Source organism: Eucyclogobius newberryi, unplaced genomic scaffold (genome assembly GCF_026437365.1).
Source record: "Eucyclogobius newberryi isolate DKJ021-1_F unplaced genomic scaffold, fEucNew1.0.hap1 SCAF_16, whole genome shotgun sequence".
Taxonomy (NCBI): Eukaryota; Metazoa; Chordata; class Actinopteri; order Gobiiformes; family Gobiidae; genus Eucyclogobius; species Eucyclogobius newberryi.
In genome coordinates this window covers 23,660,714-23,682,473 of record NW_027315790.1, presented here as the reverse complement: position 1 = coordinate 23,682,473, position 21,760 = coordinate 23,660,714, and the positions used below count along the sequence as shown (strand labels likewise).

The 21,760-nt window shown below is 43.3% G+C and overlaps 1 protein-coding gene across 2 annotated transcripts; it reads left to right on the top strand.

Moving 5' to 3' along the window:
* The first annotated feature begins 817 nt into the window (after positions 1 to 817).
* LOC140362039 (adhesion G protein-coupled receptor B1-like) lies at positions 818 to 20,841 on the top strand. 2 transcript variants are annotated; one of them, XM_072448046.1, is made up of 32 exons: positions 818 to 1,354; positions 3,629 to 4,474; positions 5,107 to 5,256; positions 5,348 to 5,431; positions 5,523 to 5,684; positions 5,885 to 6,049; positions 6,587 to 6,751; positions 6,838 to 7,002; positions 7,090 to 7,191; positions 7,275 to 7,381; positions 7,471 to 7,665; positions 7,747 to 7,815; positions 8,756 to 8,864; positions 9,300 to 9,443; positions 9,532 to 9,601; positions 9,793 to 9,895; positions 10,365 to 10,408; positions 12,061 to 12,187; positions 15,209 to 15,312; positions 15,392 to 15,494; positions 15,597 to 15,747; positions 15,880 to 15,949; positions 16,042 to 16,108; positions 16,206 to 16,291; positions 16,433 to 16,604; positions 16,718 to 16,813; positions 16,938 to 16,977; positions 17,097 to 17,716; positions 17,812 to 17,847; positions 17,928 to 18,032; positions 18,305 to 18,355; positions 18,999 to 20,841. In XM_072448046.1, the coding sequence occupies exons 2-32, from the start codon at positions 3,781 to 3,783 to the stop codon at positions 19,194 to 19,196; spliced, it is 4,554 nt and encodes a 1,517-aa protein (XP_072304147.1). In that variant the 5' UTR covers positions 818 to 1,354; positions 3,629 to 3,780; the 3' UTR covers positions 19,197 to 20,841. The 2 variants fall into 2 exon arrangements, with proteins under 2 accessions (XP_072304147.1, XP_072304148.1); XM_072448047.1 differs by lacking the exon at positions 18,305 to 18,355.
* Positions 20,842 to 21,760: the final 919 nt, after the last annotated feature.

Genomic DNA, 21,760 nt, shown 5'->3' with positions numbered 1-21,760 from the left:
AATGTCTTAAATGGTAATTTCCCTGTAGTGACATCAGCGCACAAATGTTAAAGAGACAGACTTTTTCTTTTTCTTTTTTTTTAACTTTTCTTAGATTTTTCTGGGTGTATTAGTCAAATATTTAGGATCAGGTTTTTTCTTTACCTAATATTACATAAGGTAAACGTCATATATTATCATTGTGAATCAATCAGTGAAATTTGAACACTTTATTGAGTAGTTTTAATACCTTACAGTTGTGAGCAAAAACTACAAATTAAATGAATATATACATATACATATACATTTATATATTTCAAGGTTCAAATTTGTAACTTTTGGATTTACAAATAGGTTCTTCAATGTCATATCAAACATTATCTTGGCAGTGCACTATTGCTCATCATGTCATGTTACCATCATGTCATCGATGTTGCGTGTTAAATCATGTTTACGTTTCTCCAGCACACTGGGGACAATGGAGCTCTTCACCGCGTCCAGCCGCCGGTGCAGCGCACACACAGTGATGCCTCTCGTCCTCTTTCCGGTGCCTTTAGCTCTGGCGTTGACATGTGCGTAGTTTGCTGCTCACAATGCTCCAGCCTCAGTGGTCCCTCCCTGCGCACAGCCCAACCCGCCTCGACTGCCTCTCTCCTCCCTGCTTTTTTCTCTGACACAACCGAATCTCACACGTTCCTCCTCCACAGCGCACACACTCTCCCGGCGCCCCTCCCGCCCTGAGCCGCTCTTGCTGTCTCATTCACTCGGTACGCCATCCACGCACCGACTCTGGCTTGGGAGGGGCGGGGTGGGATATATACCTCCAGGAGCAGGCCACGAGCTTCACTCAGACTGGACCCACTTGCAGTGCAAAGACCACAAGCAAGAAGACTCCGAAGCCGGGAGTAGAAGTACCAACAATTTTTACCTTGAAGCTTAGAAAGACAGGCGTTATCACTGATTTTTACTCGTTTTCACGGACTGTCTGCTAGTTTGGAGCTCCGAAACAAACCAATTCGCAACGCTACGCTATATTCTTCTGGATATAGCATCTAAACTCTGTTGGTAGTAAACTCTTTGGAGTTTGGTAAGAGTCACATTAATTTCTTTGCTTGTGAGAGTGGACTGCACTGAAACTTGGGAAATCGACCCTGAAAACGTTTAGTTTTGGGTCGCTCGGGCTTGGACCTGTCTGGTGCAGAGCAAGACTTTTCTACCGCGAAAAGTTCTTCTTTTTGGCCAGACTGTCTCCGCTGCCCGCTGAAGAAAGATCTGAAGACTTCGAGTCAAGAGTTTTTTGAGTTTTCTCAGTCGCTGCTTCCCAAAAGCGGGATAGAGAGCAACTGACGACGAGACTTCAGAAATACTAAGCAAGGTAAGAACAAGTTATGAGTACAACTTTAAATGTAATTCTATGAACTGCTGCTTCGTTTGTGCATCGTTGTTCGTCTTGCGTGATGTTTGATGCGGTCTGACTTGTCGCTGTCCGTGGTGCTGAAACTTTTTGGAACAGTGTTCAACTTGTCTGCGTGCAGTTTCCTTCCCGGTTCCTTTATTGTTGTGTATCATCGTTGCTGTTTAAATCCCGGGTGTGAACTACTGCTTCAGCTAAAGAGTTTGAATGAAACAAACTTACAACAACGCAACAGCTCAGAGTGGACCGGCATTGCTCCGTGTGCACTGGTCAGGGTATGGAGTTATACGACCTCAGACAATATCATATTATTTGCAGACAAAATATACCCATACACAACCTGACCAAATAATATATCTTACAAGTTATTCAAACCAATGAATTTTATATTATACTGTATTATTTGTATAATATATACACAAAGCCATATACTCTTTCACATATTACAACAAATGCCATGTCAGTTATAAACTAAGTTCACTACATTATTGAGTTTCAATTAACAATAGTCCAGACAATACTTACCGTACTAACCTAAGTGTTTGCTTTCTAGATTCTATTTGTCTAAGTCTAACACCTGCATGCAATCTTCAGCATATTTCAACATTTGCTGTGTCCACTTATGTGCTGTTTTATGCTGTAGCATGCATTTATGAGCAACAAACCTGCAAACAATGTAGTCTGTTTTTTGCTACACAAAAGATTTGTGCATTTGTCAGGCTTTGGGCACAGACTGTCAGCAATTGGAGGATGACAAATGAGCAGCAAAAATGTACTTAAGTGTGCAAAAGAAAGACAGATGCAAAAGAGGACAGAGTAGTCACAGGTCTATTTTCTCTGGGCATGCACTTCAACCAACAACTGCAGTGGATCTCCTATTTCATGACCAATGATATTACCTTTCATTAATTAGAATAGACTAGATTGTCAGTGTTTTATATTTGTACCACAGCACACTGGGCTTGATTACACCAGCATAAGCATGACGCCTGTAGTTATTTTCCCGACACAAACTGTTTTTCACACAGGCATGCAAAAAATAAGCCTGTCTCCATAACAACGAACTGGCTTGTATTTGGAGATGAGTACAAATTCTGTTAGTGATAGTGTTAACAAATTAGAAAGAGAAAGAAGAGGTGAAGGTCACAGAGTGAGAGGGAAGAGTGAAGGAAAGTAGACTTAACAACAGCTGGACTCAGTTCCCTGTGTGCCTCATCAAATGCCCATTCATGGAGTTTCCGGTCGGAGCGGGGCGGGGGGGGGGGGGGGGGGGGGGGGAGGAAGCGCCTGAGTAATGGCTCTCAGGACGGGAGGGGCAGAGACACAGAAAGCAGGACAGGGAGGGGGCATGTGAAAGAGATGTGGTGATTATGAATTCTCTGCTGAAAAGTGCAGGTGCTTCACAAACTGTGATTCTCTATAGGCAATGAGCCGCACTGCCCATGTCTTTGTGACAAACCCTCAAGCTCCTTCAGGTACACAGTACTTCGGGGTCTTTGGTTTGTCTGAGGCGGATGAAGCAAATCTGACAAAACCTTGAACATAAGTGAAAGTTATTGCTGAGCAACACTGCATGCTCTGCTCTAAGGACTACACCAAATAACAAAAAACATGTGTTGCTTTTGACTTGTGCACATATGCACCGAGGAGCTTGTCATGCAGCAAATAAAGAATGCATAAATCTAACCATGTGCAAATGGTACAGCCTTACGTATGCATGCAGGTTATGCAGACTGCAAATGTCTGCAAAACCTGCAAATATCTGCAAAAATTCCCTCCTAAACGGTGTGGAATGCATTGCAGAAGTTTAACATAGCACTTAAAGACAACAGGATATGCAATCACACTTACACAGTTTGCTTGTGAATGAAAAATAACCAGCGTCTGTGGTTGCTAGTGGCGATGGTGCCGCGGACGTCAGATTGACGCACATGAACGTGTTTCAGCGCAGTGTGTGGGAGAAAAGAGCAGAGCGCTGAGATACCAGCCCGCTGTGAAGGACTGTAATTGCACAGTGAGTGCAATTATGTCCCTAAGACTGGGCATTTCAGATCAGTGAGTCCGCCCGAACGCTGTGATACTAATCACATGCAAATCTCTTATGCACAAAATCTTTACACAATAGAGATAATTAAAATGCACCAGATGAATAACAGAATGTTTGGAGCTCTGTGTCACTGAACATTTGTTACACATGAATCATCTTCTCTTCTGTTTGTTCCCATTTCTCTGCAGCTCAAAGATGACAGTGTATCTGATTTGAATACTTGGCATCTGAAGAGAGAGCTTGAAAAGAGTCAAAAGATCTGAAAGGAGTGCAGTGACTTGCAACAAAGAAGTTAAACCTGTTTCACAACTGTTTTAAAACATCTATCAAAGCCGGCCCAATGGAGCGGTCAGCTGTCTTCGGCCTGTCTCTGGCCCTTGTCCTGGTTCTCTTTGGTTCGACCTCTTGCACTCCCTCCGGACCCGCATCTCCCACCTGTGCCACACTGGAACAGAGCAGGTTTTTCGGCGTTTTCTCCTCCACCACGACATTCCCCTCTGCTCCGTGCTCCTGGACCCTGCAGAACCCAGACCCTCGCCGCTACAATGTCTACATGAAGATCACCAAACCAACCGTCACCTGTGTCCCACGACAGATTCGCACCTTCCAGTTCGACTCCTTCATTGAGACCTCCCGCACCTACCTGGGTATGGAGAGCTTCAATGAGGTTGTCAGGCTGTGCGACGCTTCAACAACTGTCACCTACCTTGAAGCCAGCAAGCAGTTCCTCCAAATGCGCAAAGTGGCACCGACCAATGCCCTGGAAGTCGTGGAAGATGTCAGTGAGTTCAAAGCCGAATTCCTGGTGGTTGGGAAGAGGAACCCAAGCATGCCCGCGTGCCAAATGTTGTGCCAGTGGCTGGAGAAGTGTCTTAACAGCAGCACCCATGACTACCCCTGTGGCATCATGAACACCCCCTGCCAATGCTGGGAGACCCCCAAGAGGAAGCCTGGAAGCTGCTACAGAGGAGGAGTCCTGGTTGAGAAGTGCCTTACTGCTCCCAAAGACAACGGGCGTGATGCTGAGATTATCAGTAAGTAACTTGGAACTAGTTATGTAACTTTTAAATGACAAACTGCTAGACTAGGCATGTGGAAAGGGTTGTCTTGTTTAGCTAAAAACAAACTTCATTCATCCTTGCATTTGTTATCTGTCTTGGGGGGTTCTGAGGCCAAGGATCCATGCACACAACAAAGCCTAAAACCCAAGCAGGGAGGTTGTGCAAGCTGTTCACACAAACTAATAAAACGTAAATTTAAGGTGTTAAGGAAATCTAGCAGTGCACCTTGAGGCTTAAGTGGTAAAGCTGCTCGGCGGTACACTCTCATTTGCCAGGCATCCATTTTGTCTGGTCTGTGCAGAGCAAAGGGCGTCTGCTTGCACGTTTTAAAGGGAGCGAGACAGACAGACAGAGCATGTGTGTGTGTCAGCTAAAGAGCACAAAGACCCCACAGTCAGCTGGCAATGGAAATCGAAGCCCGGTGCTTGAGGTAGCCATGGAAACGCACCTGTCACCCTTTGCAACGCGGTCAAAGCAGCAAAGTGCTTGAAAGTACATCACAATCTATACGTGTCGATGTCAATTCCCAGCAGTCCTTTTCTGTGCATTGACTTTTAGAAATTGACTTGTCTGACTTATAAGATTTCTTCTATTCTGTCTTGCAGAAGGTTGGGCCACTTGGGGACGCTGGTCCGTGTGCAGCCAGGAGTGTGGAGGTGGAGTGCAGGCGCGTAGCCGTTCTTGCCAACCCAACGAGGCCGCGTGTGAGGGGACCGTTGAGGAGGGGCGCACATGCAACCCCCAGGCCTGCATTGGTACGTGCAAGAGTCATTTAGCCTCATTTCAAAGCACTCCAACTCAGGTTCATGACAATAATCCTGTCATTTTTTAATGTTTCCTCTCCAGGCGAAGAGCGCAGCAAAAGCTCAGGATTGAGGGCTATCGTTGGATCGAGTGTTTCCAACCAGGGACTTGTTGCAAACCCAATAGGTAAAGACATCAAAATCAGCAGCGCAAACTTTTACCACTCATTGCACTTTTAAGTTTTAACATGCTAATTGTTTCTTTTTAATGTCAATAGATTATCAAGCTGATGCCTGGTCTCCCTGGAGTTTGTGCTCGCAGACGTGTGGAGAGGGCTGGCAGAGTCGCAGTCGTGTTTGTGCCACTTCCGCTTTCTCTACTCAGTGTGTTGGACCCCTGAAAGAGACCCGCCCATGCAACAACTCTGCTGTCTGCCCCGGTGAGCTCACAAGACAAAACAATGACCAGTTTAATCAAAATGATATGCCAAAGGTACACAAATGGGAGCATACCTCTTAGTTGTGCTCAAAAGTTAAAAATGAAATCACTTGTGCACAGGAAAGTCTGAAGAATACTACATATAGCCACTACTCTGTCTAGTGGACACTTTCTGAACTGCACTTTCCCTTCTTTTTCTAGTGAATGGCGCTTGGGATGAATGGGCCCCTTGGAGCCTGTGTTCCTCCACCTGCGGCCGTGGATACCGTGACCGCATGCGCAAGTGCAAACAGCCCGAAAACGGAGGAGAGCCATGCAGGGGCCCAACCAGACAGACCAAATTCTGTAACATCGCTGTGTGCCCAGGTACTTAAAAGTTTAATTAATATGTATAAAAGGGCCAACTGTGTAATTATATTGCGCCGGAAGTGTTGAGCCGTAATTATGATCTAGTTCAGCGACACAATAGTGAAGAGCGATAGAAAGTATAGAATTGACTCTGACTCACCCAGAGAATAAAGAGCGTTAGTCAGTGGCTTTGTCATCCTAGCTGGTGACTCATGGTCATTCCACATGATCTGTTATTTGCCTCCTACACCGGTGAGAAAAGGAATGTTCAAATATCAATCGAATTTCACAGTTACATTCCTCCACTTGTAAAATATATTATTTGACGGTTTTAAATTTAAACTTACCTTCTTTCATCCTTTGCTACAATTAGAATTGATTCCGAAGAGGCAATTTGATAACAAAATCGACCACTTTCATATGTAAATCTTGACAAAATGCACAGTTAAGATTCCAAAGAAAAAACAAACAAACATCCTAAGTATTCATCACATCAGCATCCTGTGGCTATGTCTCGTCCCTAACTCATTTTCGCGTTGCTTTGGCTTCCTCTAGTGGACGGACACTGGAACGACTGGGCTGCCTGGAGTACCTGCTCTGCCACTTGCTCAAATGGAACCAGACAGAGGACACGAGAGTGCAACGGGCCGTCCTATGGGGGCTCCGAGTGCCACGGCAGCTGGAAAGAAACTGACAACTGCTTCCTCAAAGAATGCCCTGGTAAAAATACCATACAAATATCACATCAATACATATTCTAACTGTAAAGAAAGGTGTTTAAGTTAATATATTGTATGCCATTTTAGTTGATGGACGCTGGCATGCATGGACCACCTGGGGAAGCTGCAGTAAGACTTGCGGTGGAGGTGTTCAGCAAAGACAGAGAGTTTGTGAGGGTCCTTTCTTTGATGGAGAACCTTGCAATGGAGACAACAGGGAACAGAAGAGGTGCAATGAGAAGAGATGCCCTGGTAAGTGTCAATCCTAATCTTACAAAACACAACATCTCAATAGACTATGCCGTTCATGTACTAATGTGTGTGTTTATGATGTTGCAGAGCCCCATGAGATCTGCCCTGAGCAAAACACAGGCAATATTGTGTGGAAGAAGACCCCTGTTGGCGACATGGCTGCTATTCCTTGCCCCTCCGATGCCTCTGGTAAATACACGCAAAACAACCTCCAAATTTGACTTGTAAAGTGGTCGATTGTAGCTCATTATGCATGTTTTGTTGTTTTTCAGGTCTCATTCTGCGCCGCTGCACCCTGGATGCCATAGGTCTGGCATTCTGGGAGAACCCAACTCACATCAAGTGCGTTTCCCAGAACTATGAGAACATTCAGACCCTGGTAAGCCGCAAAACTTGAACAATTGCTAAGTATTTTGTGTAATTTTTTGTCATGATACCTAAATTAACCTTCCAATTTTCTTGTTACAGTCCAGGGACTATAATGCCAAAGCGCAGATGGGCCAGAGTGTAGATGGAATAGCTGAGGTGATTTCACGCCTCAGATTTTCCTCAGATGAAGGTGCCAAGTACAGCGGGGACCTGTTGACTGTTATGGAAGTCCTTAAAAACACCACCGAAGTGTACAAAGCTACCCGTTTGAGGCTGAGCAATGCTGACGTAGAGGTACATAGAGCTTAAAATTGTGAACTACAACAAAAAATGGCTTGTCCTGTTTACTTACACTATGTTTTTAATGATCTGCAGAACTTTGTCCAAACCATCAGCAACTTACTGAAGGAGGAACACCGTGACAAATGGGAAGAGTCACAACTGGTACGTGATAAGAGAGTGTCTGTGTGAGTGGAAAGGAAGGGTACAGATATGCTGTACTTGTGATGGGAGCGTGAAAGGTGCAAAGCATGTGAAAGATTGGAAACTTTTGGAAGAAGATTTGTCACTCAGAGTTCACTTTTGAAATGATTATCTATAGAAAGTATGCTTGAGATTTATTTTTTAGTAAGATCAATTTCTCTTGCAAGCAAAATTGTCACCCAACTTAAATTACAAACAAAACTAGCAACTAAAGAGAAGGGAATGCTAGTATTTAGGCACACTGAATACACTAGACACCACTTGTTGCACATTTACCTTGGATGGGCATTTCCGTTTTAAAACAGCTTTTTTTTTATTTCAACATCTCTTGGCTCAGTACAAATCAAACTAAAGGACACGTCAATAGAGGCAGAGTAAACCCACGTCCACGTGTAATTGGAAAGCAGTGGAACTACGTCTATTGCAACAAAGGAGAAAAGCACTTCAAGGTGACACATGGAGTGAGTCAGGCACAACGTGAACACCCACTCTGCAATCTGTGAGTCTATCCTACATGTTAGTGGCACTAGAGAAAGGGTCCGCAGACAGCGCATGGCGTCCAAGCACACACCTCTGCGCCCACATCGCTGCAGCTTTGCGTCAGAGAACACGCAAGCAAGGCGGCCCTCCCTTTCTCTGCGCTCGAGTGAGAGGAACAAAACAGAAAAAAAGAAAAAGGCAGCATGAATCAGCCTGTCCATGTATGGCCTTAAGGAAGTTGTGCAGTTGCATAGCAGCAGCAAAAGTAGTTTTCTATTCTACCAAGCCAGTATTTTTTTTCTCTTCCTTTTCACAGCTTGGTGCAATGAATGTTGACCTGACTGTAATAATAACAACCCAGCCAACGCACTTGTCGAAATGATAGGATATTGATCTATTCTGTGTGTTATTTGTTATACAGATGGGTGCAAGCATCAAAGAGTTCCTCCGCATGGTCGAAGACTTTGTGAACATGATTGGTGTGCAAATGAGCGGCTTCCAGGACATTTACGAAGTCACTGAAAATTTAGGTGAGTCCTCCAGCTGCTCCCCCCACTCCCTCACGCCCTCACGCAGGCGAAAGGGGTGCATCAATCTCAATTTTACCTGCGAACGCGCGTCCTTACGAGCGGCGCATAGTCCATCAGTTATACGGCTCTGACAGGACAAGTTCCCTCAGCCCTGCGCCAAATGATGGGCAGCTGGTTGTAGTGTGTTTGGCACGGCACATGCCCTTTGCACAAACTTATCAAGCTGTCACATACTGTAGAAACTGTACTTTTGACACGCTGACTCACGAGTGGTGCTGTTCTCACTCATTTGCCAGGGGGAAAAAACTATTCTGGCCGCTCGAATGACGCATGTGGCAAAATGTTTCTGAAAAAGTGTCAAAAAGACCACTTGCTCACTCGACCTCCCGCAGTTCCTTCAAGTATTCATGATTGGTTTTTGTGTACATTTTGCAGTGCTGAGCATCCACAAGCGCCCCACGAGCACAAACTCCAACTTCACTTTCCCAGTCAAAGGATGGAGAGGCATGTTGGACTGGGTCAGGAACTCTGAGGAGAAAATTACAGTTAACCGCGATGCATTGTCCCTGGAGCAAGCCGGTAAGAGAAATGCAGATTAGATACATAATATAACGAGCACACACGTTTTAAAAGACTGTAAGAATCTAATGTCATTTTTCCCCCCTAGATGGCAGTGATGCGTTTGTGACTGGCATCGTCCTCTACAAAAACCTTGCATCGATCCTGTCTTCTCAAAGGTAATTACATTTTTTCACCAAGCTGCTATTCCTTCCTTTCAACACCAGATGGCGGACTTGAGACATACTTATCTCACCTTTTGCTTGACACCAGCAAATACCGCATCTATGCAACAAATCCATGAGCATATCTGTTTACTAGTCCTTGCACTAACGGTACTAACAGTATAATTTCTCTCTTTTTCTTGCAGCAACACCAGCTTGTTTAACTCTAAAATTGTGACAGTTATCGTCAGCCCTACTCCAAATCTGCTCTCATCTCCTGTTGAGATCGAGTTCCCTCATCTCCACAATGTAAGTGTAAAAATCAATCATCCATCCATCCATCCATTTTCTACCGCTTGTTCCCTTTCGGGGTCGCGGGTGACTGGAGCCTATCCCAGTGACTTCGGGCCTTAGGCGGGGTACACCCTGGACAGTGGCCAACTTGTCGCAGTAAAAATCAATCATAATTCACCCTTTTAAATATGAATATCCAAATTTGAAAAAAGCCCTCTCCTTCCTCTTCTTGTTTACTCTGCACCGCCCGAGCCAGCTTGACATTTCTTTGACATTTAACATTGACTTGAAGAAGAAAAAAAACTGCTAAGATCACACTGCAAACCAGACAGCATTAATTAGCTCTTTGCATAATCATTTTTAGCATGCGTTAAGGGGGAGTGAGGTGCAAAGCGTCTTGAGCATGTGGACAGACATGAGTTCAGAATGTCCCAACCTACACATTTCCCCTCTAAACCTTCTGCTCTCTTGCTTTTTTCTATAGGACACCATGAATGAGACTTGCCTGTCCTGGGACGAGAGCGAGACGTAAGTGTTGTTTAATTGCTACCCCTCAATTTTTTAAAGGCCTGCACAATATCCAGCCTCATATCATAGTCATATCAATTGGTCGAATACTTTTAATCGAGAAAGATCAGTTAAATTTAACCAGAAGTGTCAACTATCTAAAGCAAAATCAACAAATCTAATGGCCAGATATTAAGCTTTGTGATCCTGAAGTAAATCTAAAATACATTTATTGTGCAGCCCTTTTTCTTGCGTTAATGTTGTTGAGGTCTTCATTCATCTCCAAATATGTGCTCATAAGTAGCCCGTTTATTCACCACTTCACCATTTTGCAACATGCCACTCGTCTCTGTCAACCAAGACACAGAAATGCCACGGCGCATTGACCCAGAAGCCTCAATCAACTGTCCAGCGCATTTTAGACGTGACATATAGATTTAAAATGTGACAACGTTAATATTCTTCAAAACAAGGTTGAATAACATCTCACAGATCACATTACGAGCAAGACAGCTTGATTGTGTACTTAATGCCACAGAGATTGGATTAATAATAAGATAAAGGAGATTTTACTAGTGAATATATGAAAACAATTAGATCAAAAGGCCATGAGTTGACGAACATTTGCATTCAGATCTGTAGGAACAGAAATAAAAGTGGTTAAAATTGCTACGAAGAGATAACAACCAGCTTTTATTTCACCACAAACAAAAGCAAATCTGAAATTCAATGGGAAGAGTAATGACTAAACACAATTAACTCTTTCAGAAGGAGGAAAATTAGATCATTTTGGTGGAGCAAATTAGATTAATGACCGGGTATTGACCACCATGAAGCAATGGAGATCATTTGGGTAGAATATAATCTCTCAATTTTCCAAAACAAAGTTGATTAGGACAAAATCAGCAAATTAACTTGTACTAATCAAGTTGGATAATGACATAAAGATGACAAATCTACTGGCATATGGTTGTAAGGAGCGAGTAAATAACAGTAATTGACCGATGACAATGAAATTTTGACCATCTTCATAATAGTTACTTATACTTATTTTATCCATATTGCTCTTTGGCACTTGGACATCTGCTGTCACTGCTGTTTGCATTGGCAATTTTCCTGTTTCAATCACACTCTAAAGTCGATAATTATCATCATTCGTGAGTCTCTTGTGTTGTTTCATAATGTCAAAAGTGATCAGTGTCCGAGACATTGTAGGCATTTTTTGTTCATCTTAATCAGTTTTACAAGATGGAACACATTGCCCCATTACGACTGTGTTATTCTGGACTTATGCTCCGAATGATTTCATGTCTAGTGCTCGTAATAGGCTTTTGATAATTGATTATTGGATGTAAGAATGGAAAACACTCAAATAACCGCTGACAGTAACACATATATGTCAAGCGATCAATAAATCCATTTACTTTAATTTAAACTCGTGAAGGTGATGCAGTGTTATGTGAGCAGCTAAAGGGGCAAACAAGTGACCGTCTTGTCAAGCCATGTTTTTTCATCACTAAAATGAAAGGAAATCAATAGAGCCGTTCACACTAGAGCGCTGTGTGAGATGTGAACACGCTCTCGCTTATCTATCCCCGCTCTAAACCGCTGCTGTCTGTCTCCCTGCCTCTCCTCTCCCTCTTCCTCTCCCCCTCTCTCCTTCCCCTGTGCAGTTCCTCTCTGCTCGGGTCTTGGTCTGCTCGGAGCTGCAGAGCGGTGCCAGTCGATGCATTCAGAACCAAATGCGTGTGTGACAGCCTCTCCACCTTCGCCATTTTAGCGCGCGTCAACTTAGATTCGGTAAGATCCCTCTTTTTTTGTCATGCTTTCTGCCCACGTACATTATGATATGACTTGAGTCTGTCGTGTGTGTGTGTATGCGTGCGTGTGCGTGCGTGTGTGTGTGTGTGTGTGTTGCACCGTGCGTTGAGTGTGAATGCAGTGGATACACGGCGCTACTGTTGTTTTTTTCTCCTATTCCTTTGTCTTGTGCAGGTGTCACTCATGTATCGATTATTAATGTGTCTACAAGCAATTATTACAAATTCAATACGAATAACGATCTTTCAAAGCCAGCCCATAACACAATAGACATTCAATAGCAAGCACGTGAATATATTTTCATTGTTTGAACGTTAATTGCACGACTGAAAACTAACAATTGCTCATGTTTATCCAAATTACGCATTCACCACTACGCACGCCTTTTATACAAGTGGTATTGCGGCAAATAATTTACATTCAAAGCCTTTTTTTTATGCATTGCGGACAAGACAATGTAATATCCCCCTGTAGACTGCTTCTCTTGATAAGATGCTGCTGGCTCTCTCCTGTTGCCTTGGTAACGGCTTTGGTAACGGCTTCTGCAGCGCGAGCTCGGCCTGTGCCTCTTTGATAGGTGAGATGCTCACAGGCAACAAACAGGGGCTGTATATCTGGACCATAGGCTGCGTATCTGTGTCCAAACAGCCCAGATTATGAGAGAAAACTGCGCCTGTTTTTTGCAATTTCCTTGCTTTATAATCAACAGATGTTTATTATCAACCAAATGCAGTTATCTATCCACTGCAGGGGCGTATAATCTTATTTACATAGCAATTATTCCTGGCACTGTCCTTTTTCCTATTCAACGCACGCTCCAATAGTACAAAAAACATCTGCGCACATCATGCCGCCTGTGTATGCCAATATCAGTTTGAATTCTCTATTAGATCAGCCATGCTCCCCCTCCTCCTCCTCTTCGTCTCCTCTCTCCTACATCCTATATCCTATCTCCTTCATGTTCGCTCAGTCTGGAGATAGACCAATAGAAGTCAATTGTCTGGTCATGCTCTGATGGTTTACCCCCGTCTATTTCTTCCACTCCTTTTGACGCAGGCATCCGGCATACAATATATCTGCCTGTGTTAGACGTCATAGAAAGCGTTTATGAGCTTTGATTCATAGCGATTTCAGGGGCCCACGGGGAACTAACCCGCTTGTCAGTGCAGCAGATGCCCTTGACCGCCAATTAGTCTCACTCACATTTGGGTTAGGCTGTGAAAAAATGATCACAGCTAACTTCTTTTCACTCCAGTCCAGCAGCTTAGCCTGATTTTCGATTTAAAAATAACAGATTTGAGGTCAAGGACATCAGGCTGGCAGAAGACTGACTCCGTATATTTGGGTCACAAACTGGCTGTCTAGTCCCCGCTCAAAGTCCCCAACGGTACATCATGATCAACCCAGATATGGAGTGAAAGGGAACATTGTGTATTCTCTGGAGTTTTTTTGGTTAAAGTCAGAAGCGAGGAGACATCTTGCGGTCTCTTTCGCCATCTGCTTTGGGAGCATGTGCGATAAAACCAAGAGAGAGATATCTTTTCTCCTTTCCAACCAATTTGCCACACTAAATTAGGCTTCGGCTGCCATGGGCTTTCCTATACCAGCTGTGCTATCATATCAGAAAATCCCGTGTGGAACTCATTTTGAGGAATCCGTAATAAACCACACAGTATTAAAATTCTTAGACATTATCAACAACGGTGAACGCATTAGGTGAAATGACTCTCATGCGGTTGCAATGCAATTTATGGTCTTCATAAATCAAGCCAAGGCCAAGGCGTGTGTCTATTCTTTTCCCTCTTACAGTGATAATTTGAAACCTCCAGATTTATTACAGCTGAAAACATTTTCGCACCTTCTTCTCCCTTTTCCCCTTTAAAATCTCCCATTTTAAACATAATCACACCATTTGTCTGAGCTTATTTCAGCGCATAGCAATGCACTGCGATGACAGTCTTAATCAAAGGTGTTGGATTACATTTGAATCTTATAGCCCCCATTACTCTAGAAGATGAAAATTACACATTAGACTCACATAGCTAGTTTAAGTGCACTGGAATTTCTTTTGGATCGGATGGTCATGCAAAAGAAAGGTGCAAAGCTACTGTTTAAAATCATGAAGGCAGGTGGTGGTAGATAAATCCATAGGTAGGTGATAATTGTCCATCTGTTCCTGCTGTGAGTTGTACGAAAATATCACATTCGGCAACACATTAACGAACATGTGCAATGAGTGAAGCCCAATCCATGACTTAACATAATCACTCAATATTAGCCATGAACAAAATGCCCAGAATAAGTACGAATGTTGCAATAAATTGGCCGTGCTTGCATATATAATTCATCATAAAGCTGTTAGAAACAAGGCAATTTAACTCCAATACAAATTCCTCTTGAAGTCATCATTCAAACATGCAACATTATTAATTTACACGCACCATAAACCACCCCAGCTAATCATTACACAACATCGTAATTTCTTTGCTTTATTGCGCAGCCCTTAAGACCCATTTGAGCCAAGCACCTGAACGCTACGGGGAAACGCTAGCTCAAGATGTGACAGTGATTGGAAGCCTGGCGTATAGGTCAATCTAACATCACACGGCAGCACCTTGGGGAATGAAATGACCACCCATCCCCGCTCCCTCCATACCGCACTCTCGCTGCTTATGAGAGATGGATGTTTACGACTAGATTTCCTCTTCTACTACGCCTCATTTGCTGACTCAAAAGCTCCGGTGGACAAGCGCAGTGACCCTAGTAATATGTTTAGTTTGCCTTTCCATCTTTTTTTGACGTGTTCACCTTGGGGTAACCTTGCCCCGTCGGTGGCCTGATTGTGCCATTCAAACGGTGGCCAAAAGGGGGCTAACTGTCTGCTAGTGTGGAGATACGTGCGTGTGTGCATGCCTAGAGGCGTGCGCGATGATTTGAACGCGTCTATGTCTGTAAAACTCAGCTCTAACGGGCTTTTTTTCTGTTGTCTTTTCTGTGCAGATCATGGACAAGTCACTGCTTCCCTCCGTGACGCTCATTGTTGGCTGCGGGGTCTCTTCGCTCACTCTGCTGCTTCTCATCATCATCTACGTATCCGTGTGGAAGTAAGTACAACTCTAAACCTTCGCCACAAGCTGTTTTTCCCAACCATTTATTTACATTCCACCAATTTCTTTTCACCAGGTATATTCGCTCTGAGAGATCCGTTATCCTCATCAACTTCTGCATCTCCATCATCTGCTCAAACGCCCTGATTCTTGTCGGACAAACTCAGGCTCGCAACAAGGTAACGCATCCTATTCCCGAGAGCTCTAGAGTTATTTCTCCCTCTCGTAAACTTTGCCACTTAACACTTATCTTTTTCTATATCTCCTTTCCTCCCGTGCAGGTGGTGTGCACTCTGGTCGCTGCCTTGCTCCATTTCTTCTTCCTCTCGTCTTTCTGCTGGGTGCTGACGGAAGCTTGGCAGTCGTACATGGCTGTCACTGGTCGTCTGCGCAACCGTATTATTCGCAAGCGCTTCTTGTGCCTTGGCTGGGGTAAGACGCTTCCCTATTGCTTTCTTTTTTATATTCACTTTTCCTTTTCTGTTTGAAATATCTCACCAATGTCTTGCTGTTCTTGTCAAACTAACAAATTTGGCACTTTTTTTTTTCTTCTTCATCTTTTAGGACTGCCTGCCTTGGTTGTGGCTGTGTCTGTTGGCTTCACAAAGGCAAAGGGATATGGCACTGTCAACTAGTAAGTTTTCAATTCGTCATTATTTTTCAATGTATTATAATAACACCTTTCCTTTTTGGCTTAAACTCATCATATCTTTATTTTTCTTCCAGTTGCTGGCTATCTCTTGAAGGTGGACTCCTCTACTCCTTCGTTGGCCCCGCCGCTGCTGTCGTCCTGGTACGTAGAAAGCCTAAAGCGTTGCGGAATTCATTTCTCTGCGGCTTATAAATGCATTACGAGTTACCTAATCCGTATTGCTTGTTCTTGCACACAGGTGAATATGGTCATTGGTATTCTGGTCTTCAACAAGCTGGTGTCCAAGGACGGCATCACCGACGTTAAGCTGAAGGAGAGAGCAGGGTAGGTCCTATTGATCAGCTCGAAACTCTTATCACAATTATTACTGGTTTATTGATCATGCATTTTGATTATCACATAGTCGTATCAGTTGAAATGAAAGTAGTTAATCATTCTGTATGTTTTTTTCTTTCTTTTTTACAGAGCATCTCTTTGGAGCTCTTGTGTGGTTCTGCCCCTTCTGGCCCTTACTTGGATGTCTGCAGTTCTAGCAATCACCGACCGCCGCTCCGCCCTGTTCCAGATCTTATTTGCCGTTTTCGACTCCCTGGAGGGCTTTATCATTGTCATGGTGCACTGCATTCTCCGCCGCGAGGTAAGCAATAAGATAGATTAGCCGGGAAATGAGACGGGAGAGTTTGTTTTTGCTACTCCTTTTATGGGGGTTACAAGGCCTGTGATTAAAAAGCCATCTCCACTGTCTATTAGGTCCAAGAGGCTGTAAAGTGCAGAGTAGTCGACCGCAAGGACGATGGCAACGGAGACTCTGGCAGCTCCCATCACAACAGCCACTCGCAGCATATGGTAAATTTCTTGGCTTTTTGCCTTTTTAATGTCTTGAGTGCTTTTTGCATTTTTTACCTCTTAAATTTATACATGCATACGATACACTTGGGCTAATCAAAGATATTTTTCATCCTTTTATCAGCAGTCCGACAATGAAAAGGATGGCGATTCAAGCAGACAAGGTAAGACCACTCTCTCATTTGTCCTTAACCATTTTTCCATTTGCATTAACATAGAGTCACAGTTGAGAAGTTGAATGGCTTTGTCAAATCTAAATGGCATCTCCTTTGTGACTTTAAAGGCATGAAGAGCTCGACCGAGGAGAAGATGTGTCCTCCCCAGCTGCCCCTCCCGATGGGCTCAAACTTCCACACCCTGCCCTCCAAACCAAGCAAGAGCCACATGCAGGCCGTCCCAGAATACTCCAGCCACACCTTGACTCTCAAACGGGACAAGGGTCTCGTAGCTGGAGGCGTTGACCCGACATGCGGGAAACCTGTCTATGTCTGCGAAGGCGAGCTTTTCCAACAACTCGACGCCGATTTAGCTCGGGTCCAAGCCGAGGGGAGCATGTCCGACGGAAGCGGGTACATCCTCATGCCCAATACAACGTCGACTCTCCGCAAAGCAAAAGATGATCCAAGCAAGTACAACATCGCCGTAGAGCAGATGCCTCAAGCTAGACTCATGCATCTCGGTGGGCCTTTCGCTGAGCCACAAACCGCTTTTGGGATTCAGGGCATCCCCCCGGACCAAGTCAGCATGTCCTATTCGGAACGGGACTCTCCCATTCAGAACATCCATAACATGTCCAGCGAATCGCACATCACCCACAGCAGCCTGGAGAACACTTTTGAATCCATGAACTCGATGATGTCCAAGAGTGAGACCATCTCGACGCTGTCAATGAGCTCTCTGGAGGTAGCTATCATTTCAGCCTATTGAAATAATAACGTTTGTTGGTATTTTTTACGAAATTAAACCTAAACGCAGTGTGCTTTCTTTATGCATTGCAGAGGCAGAAATCCCGTTATGCTGAGTTGGATTTCGAGGTAAATATCAATTCAACAATTCACTCTCAACACTCCAATATATGGCCTTTGTCTAATGTTCTGCAACTGTTTTTTTGCAGAAAATAATGCACACCAAGAAGCGCCATCAGAACATGTTTCAGGACCTCAACAGGAAGCTACATCACGCCGAGAAAGACAGAGAGTCGCCAGCTTCAGATAGCAAGGTAAATATCCAATAATGTCCAAGGTTATCATCCATTGTCCATTATTCATAAAGCTACAACTGAAACAAAAGCATACAAGAGGCAAATCTAGAGTGAGATGGACTTATTCATAAAGCTACTACAGAAACAAAAGCATACAAAAGGCAAATCTAGAGTGAGATGGACTTAATGGATTAAAATGGCCTGTAACCAACCATGATGTATAGTACTGTGTGGTTGTGAGTACATGGAGGTCATATGAATAAGGCTGTGTATTTTCTTCCTTCTTACAGTCTGTGAGATGGAGTGTCTCTTCTGGAGGAAGTGATAAAACCAACCACAGCGTGAGTGTTATATTACAACCTCACTTTTATATAAGAATATATTGTTTATGGGCATGCAATGGAAAGAAATTAAAGACAACTTAAATTCAATGCCGTTTACATAAGGCTTAAAATTAATTCCGTTTTTTAGTCGGTGCAACATTTTAAACTGACCACTTTGCTTATTTGAATGGCCCATTGAATGTATTTCTACAAACAAATGATCTATCCATGGGTTTCAGAGTAATGGAAGATTTCCATAGAAAATACCATTTGAAAAAAAATGTGAAACTTGTCTTCAAAATGTGTCCTATAAATAAGAAATTGAAATCCATGGATGAAGTATGTAGTTAATGCACATAATAGATAATAGCAAAAAATACACTTTATGTTGTGACATCAAACACATTTACAACATTACAATACAAAAATGACCAAAGAGAGTACTAATTGTACAATAAAATGGTCCATTATTTTCAGAACTGTATAATATACAGATAACACAAAATGCCTCAAGCTAGAACAATTTTCTAAAATGACTTTCATGATCACACGGCCACCGCTGATATAATGAACCCCATTTCATATTTGATTAAAAAACCTAGACTAGCTTTGATGAGAAACACCAGAAATACTCAAGGTTTTTTTTGCTGTCTCTCTTTAGGATAAACAGCAAGCTTCAATGGAGAGGCCATGGGAAGGAGTCCGTGGTATCCCCCAGTCGCCCCCCGCCTGGGTCCGGAAAGACATGGAGCCTCTTGCGGCCTCGCCCCTAGAGCTGCACTCGGTCGAATGGGAGAAAACCAGCACCACTATCCCTATGGTGGGACAAGACATTATTGACCTGCAAACGGAAGTCTGAGGGGATCAACAGAGGCAGATTGAAAGCTTCCTCGTGTCACCTCGACTACCTTTTACCATTTTGGGACCCTAGCTAAAGGAACCCAAAGGGTGGAAAGAAAAAGTAGGTCCCAGCATCTATGTCTTCAAACCCCTCGACCTGAGCAGAAAAGGGGTTAAGAATAGAGAAAGGGCTGCTGGAAAGGTATTTGTCCAAGGACGTTAAATGTAGCTTCACTGTTGAGGACTTGAAGCATCTCCTATCAGAGCGCTGTCGAAAGTGCGGAGATGAGTGGTGTCCATTGACCAGGACTGGGCTGTGGCACCATTTCACTCTTCACCCGGAGTTTCCCTGAACCTATCGTGGTCAGAAGATGTGGTCGACATAGCTGTGCTTCTTTTTTCCTTCAACTCAGCTTTGGAAAAAAAAACAATATCAAAGTGGTGGTGTGTCCTTCCTACTTCTTGAGGGAGGTGACCACCACACAAACAATGGCTGCTTTTATCTCTCAGCCTCAGAGTTACCTTCCATTATACTACAAGGCAAGAGAGCAAAAGGAACTAATTTCATCAACTTGGAGCCGACTGCATTTGGGAAGGGCGCACACGTTTAGTTTTTGTTCCAATTTTCACTTGGACTGGTCTGAACAGAGACTCTGAAAGAGACTGTATTGCCAAACCCCTATTATTGCAATGATTATTGTCAGTGTTAAAGTAGTATATTCCGATTACATGTTGTGTAATCTTTGCTTTCAACCCCTGCTGTCCACCACAAATTAAAATTATTTTTCTAAGTTTGGATAAGACCTGTGTGATGAGTTGTGGGCCCATATGGACTGCATTGGGATAAACTACTGTGGTGATGGTTCTGCGACTGACCTGAATGTCCTGGTTTTGCTTTTGCTTCGTTACCAAAAACACCAGCACCAGGATGAACACAGACTCTTACACAGGAAGAGCAGTGCACTCTGGGATACGCTGGCTCAATTGTGAGGCCTCTCTTTAAGTGGCACAAGATGCAGGCTCTTCCATGTGATACTTGAGGATTTTGGGTCTGATTTGAACATCGCCCCTTTGTTTCTCAGCCTTGCAGGACTCTGGACTGAGACTTCTGCTGCAACTTCCACAGCAGCAGGTCCTCTCGACTTCAACACATTTGTGTTTTAGCCATCAGTATGATAAGTGCAATATGATGGGTGCTTGATGCTCAAGCAAGACCGATATTATTACGATATTAGCAGTTTTTCTTACCAACGTTTCAAACTTTTGTACCATCTTCCTCATATAGATGCTTTATGAGAATATTGTATAACAAATCTGTATTAGTAATTCAAAGAATTTATTCACTAGAGATTTGTCTGCATTCGACTCCTTGTACGGAGCCTTTGTGACGGTAGATAACTGTACTTCAATAACACCATCTGAATGAATGAATGAACTGAAAGTGTGCTACAGGATGACACAGACCTCATGTCTCCGTCTGGTGTTTTAGTCAGTAACTCAGTATGTTACCAGCCGACCCTCAGCCCATACCTCGAGTTACTTGTCTGAAGACCATTTGTATTACCTGTCACTTTGTTATATGTTACCTCCTGTTATGTACAGTTTTCACAGCACAAAGTGAATGTTGATTGTTTCTAATAAAAACAAAACTATATTAAATTAAACATTTCTCTTTGCTTATTATTGCTGATGTTTGAGAGTGGTATAATTTAAGGGCATTATGGTTTGATAGATACAGACGCTTTTAAAAATAAAAGTAAATCAAAGCTAAATGTCAGAAACAAGGAAAAAGAGACCTAACACTGAGAAGTGGAGCTGTGATATTTCTCATATCTCCTGCCATATTAAAGCCTAAGGCGGCTCTGCGCTTCCTAAATATAGACATGATTTGCAGGTACAAAAAGCAGCCATCTCTTAAGATGATAAAAGCGCAATTCTGCCTCTGTTCTATTTCCACTCCTCGCCCTGATCATTACAGCGAACCCGCTCTGAAGTTGAGTAATGTGCAAACAAACAGATTTGACAGAGGCAGCGATATGACTGCGGCCGCCTTAAAAATAGGAAATGTTCTCATCTGCCTAAATTTAGTGGTACCTGCTTCATCCACACTTTTCAGCACTTTATTCTTCTCCCCATAATCAGGGCTTGTTCCTGTTTTTTAATTGAACCACAGTGATTTAGCTGCAAGGCAAAAGCTCTCTATACTTCATGTATTTGCAGAGAGGTGCACATTTTGTCAGGTCATCTGTGGAGCATATGTGCACAGAGAGAATGAGGCTTGAGGGGCCATTTCCTCAGTTTTATGTCCATCGCATAAGACCAGCTCTTCCTCCAAAGCTCATGTATTATGAGAGCAAGTCTAAAGAAACAGCAGCTGGTGAGATTTTTAAGGATGCAATTGGACTAATTTGAACTAACTAATTAATTGTTTTAATAAATAATAGATTCATCAATTACCATAATCCTCATTAATGTCATGCCAATATTTACTATTATGCTGTACAGTACATTACAGCAAAGGCATCTGAGAACCTGCAACTAAAATCCTAAAAATGTACGGCAAATGCTATAAAGCAAAGGTCT